General features: G+C 39.0%; 1 protein-coding gene across 1 annotated transcript in view; it reads right to left on the bottom strand.

Annotated features, from left to right (window-relative positions):
• Positions 1-257: 257 nt before the first annotated feature.
• Positions 258-8,964, bottom strand: part of RAP2A (RAP2A, member of RAS oncogene family) — a 31,035-nt gene continuing 22,328 nt past the window's right edge. The window contains exon 2 of the mRNA XM_032100076.1: positions 258-4,299. Coding sequence (XP_031955967.1) covers positions 4,062-4,299 — 238 coding nt within the window. The 3' untranslated portion in view covers positions 258-4,061. The remainder of the gene's footprint in view (positions 4,300-8,964) is intronic.

Raw genomic sequence — 8,964 nt, 5'->3', positions numbered from 1 at the left:
AAGAAGCCCCTGCATTGCTAATGTTCTTTATCAAGCTCATAACTTAAATCACAACATCCATTCATCCATACAAAATCAATTAGATTTGATTTTTACTTATTGCTATTTAATTTGGACCAGAAGAGCATTTTGGCAGGAAATACTTAGTTGAACTGAATATAGTTGACAGTGTTGTTTCAAATTACTGGGCACCCTCATCAGCTCTGGATGAACTTTTTGATCAAATCAAAATGGACAATAAAGAAAATGCAAGAAGATTTCATTAAATAAATTTATTTGTTAAAATAATTTAACTCCAAATACAACTGCTGAGTTTGCATTGAGTTCTATGTACAATTCTTGTTTTATTTGAAACATCAAGGTTTAAACAACTGACATTGTTACAAAACAAACTGTTGCCCCATTTTAAGTTGCCAGTTGTATTAGAGCTCAACAATTAACTGTGAAATACATTAATTCACCCATAGGAAACTCCAAATCAACAGCGTTAAGTCTGACTCCAGAACCCACTTCAGTCTTTCTTCAAACCCTGATCAAGAATTAACAGATGCACAACAATGCAGATAAAAGCCTCCTGCAGTTGTCAAACATTTGCTTTTGTTGCGGAGTTTCACAATTAAAGCCTAACCAGTGCTTTGACACAACACTGGTAAAAAAAATAAAAAATTAAAAACAAACATGCACAAAACCCCCCAACCAAATGGCTGACATCTTTAGGCAACATTCTATACAGGAAAGCAAATACCAGTAGTTTTCCCACAGAAAAGTAATGGCAACTGTAGCACTGGGGTTAGGGAGAGGCTAGAATCAGAACAGAAAATGTCATCAATTTTATTTTTTTGACGCTCTGAAGGAGTGAGCAGGGGGACAGACACAACAGAAAAAACCCAAACAAAATTCAATGCAAGTTATATTTAATACTCTTGATCTGATTCTGTTTACTTTAATGGTTTTTGTGTGTATTTTTAAGGGAAAGAGGAAACAGTTGCTCTCACTATCACAGCTTAAAAGAATAAAAGTTGCAACTTTTTTTTTAAAAAAACCAACAAAACTGGAGAAATGCTGTCTTTGTAGAAAAGTACAAAGCTCTACAAGAACAGCCAAAGGAAAAGTGGGTCTTTGGAACAAATAATAATTTTTTAAGGCATGTTATAAGAAACTTTCAAATACTATAATTGGTAATCCTATCAGGGTAAAAATGAAACAGTGACCCAAGAGCAGTGACTCCTGCAGGGTGGCCATGAAGCCGCTGTGTGGCTCACCTACCTCCCTTTTGGCTACCCCTGTAACTTGAAAAATCTGTCGAGTGCAACTGTCATTGATTCAAGCTCCACTATCTTCATATTAGTGGAAATACAAATAGTGCATAACTACTTCCTCAGAACTATACAATGAAAAACAACACTTACGCTTTGCCCCCCCAGCCAAGTTGCATGGTAGCTTTCATATGGCCTATGCTTTTGAAAATGTAAGAGTGTAATGAAGAAACCAAACTGGGAGATACTTTCTTCAATATTTTCTGTTAAAAATTTACTGTGCAATTTTTCCTATATTTAAAGCCCATCTGCTTTACATTATGAATTTCATGTTAGGCTGTTCATACTCTACTCCAAGCCATTTTCTTGGTTGATGAACAATCTGTGAGGTAAGATTTTTAACATCTCTGTAAATAACCTCGCATAACATGTACTTCCAACTCAGTTTGAAATTTGGCTTTGGTTTGTTTTCTGGGCTTTGTTTTTTGTTTGTGGTTTTTTCGAGAGCTTGTGCAGTGGATCTCACACTGACAAGCTGTTTTACGGATGGATTGTGCTGCTTGATAAACCATTTCCCAATCTAGATATCTGAAACCCTGAAATATCATTAATCCAACATCTCACATCTTGCTTAAGCATGGCAGCTGATACAATGGGCAGGCAGGGGGTGGTAAGAGAACATTCATACCATCTAGTTTAGGCATGTGAGTTGTGTGACTTGGAGGACTAAAGTTAAAAGCCTAAGTTTGCTATATAGTCAATGGAAAGAGGTAGGTGCCTCTAGGGGGGTGATTCAGAGCACCCAAAATGGGCATTCAGATGCCAGAAATAAACGGTGTGCCTATCTCCCTAAGAGAACAAAGTACAGTAACGAAAGCTCTGCAAGGTAGATGGGAAATGGGCTACATTTACGTTCTAGTAAGGCTTAATGTTCCATGACTTCTAACGCCCTTTGTCACACTGGTTGTGGAAAGGTCTTGAAAGATTAAGGGCAGAGTTGGCCAGTTCTCTTCCGTGAATATGATTTTCTTTAGTTATCATCCAGTGAACTATAATTCAAAATGTTAAGGATATTTATGTATGGAAATCTGCAAAGTGTTTTCTACTCCAGTGTCCTCTGTGGCAGATGAGAGCGCTTTTAGGAAGTTCTGCAGATGGAGGCAAAACTCTCGAACCTAACTCCAATTACAGCATTTCTAAGGGCCATATACACACACACATACACACTCAACACACACACACACACAGCCCAGCACCCCTATTTTCACTCATTTAAACACAAGGAACTACACTGTTACTGCACAAGATTGAAAAACTAATAAACGCATGGTGTTATTTAGACCACAGGCTCAGTGACTGTATTTTTATGGCCAATTTTACCTATAAAAGATCCAGCTCAAGACAATCTCTCCAGCATTTAAAATCTAAACATTGCGATTGAAAACTTTTCTATACTTTGATTGTAAGACTTTGAGATAGGTATTTCTGTGCCATTAGTCATGCAAATGATAAATACTTCACTGCTATGAAACTAGCAAGTCAGAGCTCGAGCATCCTTTCAAAATAAAATATTTGCTCCCACCATTAAGCACTCCAATAATTGGGGCAACCTTTGAATAGTGTGTCAGGCAATTAAAGAGCCATTTCCACACTCACCTAAGGATTTACAACCATAACTATTTCACCTCTGAACCAAATGATTTCACGTGGTTATTCAATTTAAGTTTTCAACATTAAAGCTATCAAATAGCAAACTGGATTTTCAAAGGTTAGTTCGGGATCACACCAGAGAATGTAGCCCTTAAAGGCAAGAAAAACTGTTGTCTTTAACAAACTTAAAAATGCAGGATGTTCATACTGTCCCACGAGGTTTCTGCAGAAGGGAACATATGGATGAAACATGGCTTAATTTTCCTTACAAGATGGTACTAGTTAATCTATTAAAGTGTTCCTTGTTAGTAAGGCTCAGCAATTTTTTTTTCATCACAGTTGCTTCCTCCTGGTTCAGTAAAGTGAAAATAAAGATGCTTCCTGCTTTGTAAACAGAGGGTTTGTTTGGCTTTTTGTAGACCAAAACCTGAAGTGATCCTCCATTTCTGAGCAGCAAAATGAAAGATTTAAAACATTCCAATGCCAGACTGTTTCTTCACCCGTCACTTGTTTCCAGATCTTGCCTCTCATTTCACACACACTGATTCAATGTTTTCTATTTCAAGATGTGGGATAGTGTAGAAATAATAGCATTGATTTTGAAAAGAATCCAAACTATATGGGTCTCTGGTAGCCTTTTCCTCCAACACTGTCAGAAGTTCTGGTGAAATCAACATAATTGACTGAACAAACTCAGCCACATGTGATAGTGCCCATTCTGAAGCGTGATAATCAGACACCAAAAGACTTGGCTCTCCTTTTCATGCTTATGCTCGTTGTGAATGGTCTTCAGAGACACCCTCTCCACTGCTTTCGTCTCCCGTTCCCAAAAGGATTCTGTCCTCTTCGGAAATAGTTGCTGTTGTTGCTGTCTGACATGACAACACACGTACGTTCGACTGGAACGACCCTGTAGATCAACTGACTGTGCCATAAAATTGCAGGTGCTCAAAGGGAAAAAACGGGTGAGATGTGGTCATTTAACCCAATTATATTCAGAGTCAGTGATTGACTTTCAGTGCTCAGCTCTGAGTTAATGTTGCTACTTCACTACAGATGTATTTCAAGTGACCCACAAACCAGGAAGTGAAGTAGACAGTTTTACCACCTTACAAAATTTCTGCAAATTAAGTCCAGGTTAGGTCATTTTTAATGCTATTGTATATTACATGCAGAACAGCATGGGTCATCTTTGTCTGGCTGTGCTGCATAGTTCATTTGTCTAACAATTTCCGCAAAGAGCTCATCCACCATTGTTTTACTTTTAGCAGAGGTCTCCATAAAGGGGCAGCCCCATTCTTCAGCTAAGGCTCTGCCTTCACTCAATGATACTTCTCTCTCACTTTCCAGGTCCACTTTATTACCAACCAGAATTACTGGCACCTTCTCATACCTACAGTTTAAAAACAAAAACAACAACAATAATTATATTTTAAAAAATGGCAACATTCTTAAAGAAAAAAAAAATCTATTTGCAAACAGTACAGACCCAACCGGAAAGAGACATTTGGATAATCTTAAAATTTCGCATTTGAAAAAATGCATATTTCACATTCTAGCTATTTGTTGCACATCTTGTTCCCCTCAGAGCTTTAAAAGTTCTACAAAAATCTTCCTCCTCTGAATTTCCCTTCCCTCCAGGAAAACTTCCACACTACAAAAATGAGGCATATATTACTATTTTCTCTGTTTGCAATCTCCATGTGTGAGAACAGGATGGACATCAAACCCTCCCTTCAACATTTTACATCCTCCTTCTCCCTGATGGTATTTTGTATCTCCTGCTTGGGATAACGATGCAACACTCTCCCTTTCAGGCTACATTTACCTTTGGTCAATAAACACAGAACTCTCTGAATAGCAATAAATGAGACAAAACCAAAGGACCAGTAAATTAATTCCTTATTTTAGGAAATGTAATCCACTTCAAGTACTGCATACACACAGAAGTATTGCTATATAAAAACAAGTACTAGGTAATACAAAATGTGTATCTCTCTCATGCAGCATTCACATCATTATGCCACTTAAACAAGTTGAAGAGACAAATAAAAAATCAAAATTAAGTTCCAGGCAACACTATCACAGTTCTGCTTCATAATCAACTTGGACAGCACAACAGATCATATAACTATGAAGGAATTTATTACTTTGCACCTCCCTGTGAAGGGATCCTTGCCAAAATTTTTTACAAAATTGAAATGTCTGCCTTTTTTTTTTCCCCCCATCCTCACATTCATACCTTTCTTCAGACATGAAACTAAGTTCCATCAGGTTTTAAATTACATATTTGCCATAGAAAAGAAAAGAGAGACGAAAACACAGGGCCTACTTCCAAAATACTCTTACTCAGGTTTTCTCATGAAAGCAACTAGGACTGAGAGAAAAACCAGTTATGACTTTTAGCACTTAAACCAGACCTAAGAGAAGCAAGATGGTACCTTCTTAACTTAAACCTGATTTTCTCCTTCATATTATCTTAGTAGCATTGCTTTGAGTCAAATCACTGGAGTAAGGCTGGACTGTGGACAAAAGACGCAGCTGACACCTGCAGCAGCTGAAGATGACACCATCCTTAAGCCACCTATTACACCTTCTTCATCCCTTCCACCCGTCTCCCCTTCCTGCCAAGCAAGGCAGCAGAGCAGTGCTGGTGCACCTGCCTCAGCTGGTTGAGGGAAACAGCCTGTTTCCCTGTCTGTCACCACTCTGCACTGGAAAAGGTAACCTGTGTGCTCCTGCTGGCTCTGCAGCAGGGACAGCAGGCTCCTCCAGAGTCAGAAAGGATAAAAGGCCAATAATGTCTCAAACCACATAAGCAACTCTTACATCACCAGACTAATATCAAAAATTTGTCCAACAATGACGTAAGATGTAGCTGAAATTCTAAACTTTGTTATGCCTCTTTGCTAACTAAGGGAAGCTAACTAACTTTGCTAACTAGCCCATAGTCTAGGGCTGTCATCGATAATTGTAGACAATTCCCCTCACTTTTACCATTTATCCTGCCTTCATTTACCATCTGAAGAGATACAATCCATTTCTTACTCCGTAGATATGCAGTGTTTAGCACAATGATACCCTTGGAACTCCTGCAAGAGCAAGCTGTCATTAATTAAGTACCAAAATACACACAAGCATCTTGAAATCTGTCCTCCTGAGTTTAAACACAAGACAGCATAGTCTTTAATTACATAAGATGGATGGCATTCAACAGATAAAAAGAAATATTGAATTACTGTCTTATCTTTATTGTTCAGAAGCATGTGTCCTGTTCTGTTTGCTATACAGCATTAAAAAAACCCTTCAGTGGAAATGGAATCATGTACACCTTCACTGCATTTCTTGATATCTGAGGGCCCTGAACTTCCTCTCACTCCCCACTGGCTTGCCCTCTGGTAAAATTGGGAAATTCAAAGCAGGTGCTTGAGAAATGCCCAGTGAAGAAATATATGAGCCAGAATTAAAACACAAGACCACCTCTTTCAGTTTTGTGAGATCACTCCAATTTGTTGAGAAGCACATGAGGAAACACATACACACTTGTTGCAGCTATAGTCAGTTCCACTGAAACATTCAAGTGCTTAAAAGATTTAGGAACCTTAGAAAAGCTGGGCAGCTAAGTATCTGAGAGTCTGTATGCTATGAGTACTCAGCACCTGGAAATTGAGCAGTGGAAACACTGATGTTTCATACTGAAGAACAGAAAAAACTGATGAGCTGACAGAAAAGATGTGAAAAGCTTAATTTAATTTATTTGCACAGGGCCATCTAGCAACTATTAGGTGGAACAGATAGAGGCAAACTTCTGTATTGCTTTCCCTGTTGCATTTACCCAATTCACTAGCTACCTTCACCACCTAAAATGAGATCCTACAGTCAATAGTCTTACCTTACAATTCAGATTCATCCAATAACCAATAACTTTACAATACTGAAATGTGTAAGAAAGTGTTTCTGCAAAGCTCTCATTATGTCTTCTTATAAAAAATAAAGTTGGTCTTGCAGACTACATACCTGTACTACCTAGATTTTGAGTAGTTAAGTTTACAGAGAAAATACATTATATATATATAATACATATATATTCTGTGTGACGTATACTTTAGATTTTTATATATACTTATGCTTGTTTATAATATATACAAACAATTATGTCTTTCTACATAGAAAATTCAGTGTCTACTACCTAGAATACAGCAAATAATGGAAAAACAGTCCATGGATACCGAGCAGAAGACTGGCTCTGGTATGGGCTTATGAGCTCCAGCTCATTATCAGTCTTGCCAGACCCAAGCTGGGCAGGGGGAGTTAGACCAGACTTCTGTGTATCACATTCCCCAAGTACCAAGAGGATGATGAACTGTGTGTCTTCATTCAGAGTCCTAAGGGTCTCTGCACTGCACTTCCCAGTTTTTGAGCTCTGGTGTGGAAAATCTAGCCCTTGACTAAATCGAGCTCTACAAGCTCTGAAGTTCAAGCTAGCTCTGCACCCTTTACCCCCCAACACTGCCAGAATTTCCTGCCTCACTTAGTATCCTGGGCAAATTTTTTTATGATGAGTACGGGGGAGACCCCTGGCTCAATACTCTCCTTACTACAGCTGCTGATCTTACTGGAGGCAACTTCTGCTTGGATTTGGAGACCCCACTTGATATTCAGAGCTTTGACCAGCCAGATGTTGCACACCCATTACTGAGGTGGTGTGCAGCAGCACAGGCCCACCAAGGGAAGGGAGATTTCTCAGATGTGGGGGAATTACATGATTGTAATGAAATACGAAGGGAAGAAGAACATTTCTTCCTCATGGGCTTTTCACCCTGTTGAATTTCAGTGGCCCAAGAGAAAAACAGGTGCTTTACAAAGGAAAAAAATGAACAAACAAACAAAAAGAGCCACCTTGCAACGTCCAAGCAGCAACGCAGAACCCTTCCCTACAACCACAAGTATCAAACATAGGAATTCACAAATCCTACCAAAAGATTCTGGTAGGATCTAACCTACTCACAAATACTTTTAGCAGAGCAAGAGAGGCTAAAACCCCATCACCTATACTGAAGTCCTGAATCCAGGCTGCTCCTCCCATTACGGGGAGAGCAGCTCAGTCCACAGTGGGAGCTGGGCAGAAGTTCTGCCTTTTGCTGCAGTCCATCTGCCCGTGCCTGTCCCCTTAGCAATGGGAAAGTGGCACAGTTCTGCTCCTCATTTCAGGAGCAGGAAAATCCAATTTTCTCAATATAGCTGAAAAGCTTTGAGCAGCACTGATCATTTCTAATGAAAAGCACAAGGGCCACCTGAAAATAAGAATTGCTGCCACTTTTGTCAGTATCAGTGCAGCACAGTATGTATTCTAGGGCAAATATCATAGCAGAACCTGTAAGAAAAACTCTCAAATATAGCAGGGGAAGGCTTGGCTTTTCAAGACCTCTTCAGGAACAAATTTTTGCAAGACCAATTACACATGTTTGCAGAACACGTTTAAAGAACAAGGCACTTCACCCTGTTTTAATGATCTCACTATCTTTAGCTCCAATATGACAGACACTGAGCAGCAGCGACTCTTGAAGAGATAACATGACTGCAGTCATTTACAGCCCTATGAAAGGCACTGGTGCAGAGTTAAATGCCATCATATCCAGGATATCACTTCTGACAAGGTACAGTCATTGCTCCATAAAAGACAATCAGAATGTATTTCCCAGTCCTAGATAACTATTCAGTGCTAAAACCCACTGTTACCCATCTTTAATGAGCACCTGGAACCAATAGCCCACAGTAAGTCCCTCAGTTTTCCTGAAGATGGACACCACAGCCACATGTAATCAATAAATACACAGACTTCAAATGTTTTATGTAGACCAGTTATACACCACTGACCACACAGCCTTACACGTCACATGGCAATAAATAGTTTCTAAATTTTATCTTATGGCACACGCATCTGTTTAGATTACTGTGTAAACTTTGAGTAACAGCTTAAAACATTTAGAAAGCTTCAAGATGAATGGTATGAAAATAATCTTCAGAGACTTTTACCTCACAGTTTTTCCACCTCCAA

The sequence above is a fragment of the Corvus moneduloides genome, chromosome 2 (genome assembly GCF_009650955.1).
Source record: "Corvus moneduloides isolate bCorMon1 chromosome 2, bCorMon1.pri, whole genome shotgun sequence".
In the NCBI taxonomy this organism is placed as follows: Eukaryota; Metazoa; Chordata; class Aves; order Passeriformes; family Corvidae; genus Corvus; species Corvus moneduloides.
The sequence above is the reverse complement of the archived record's forward strand: the minus strand, read 5'-3'. Positions and strand labels throughout refer to the sequence as shown.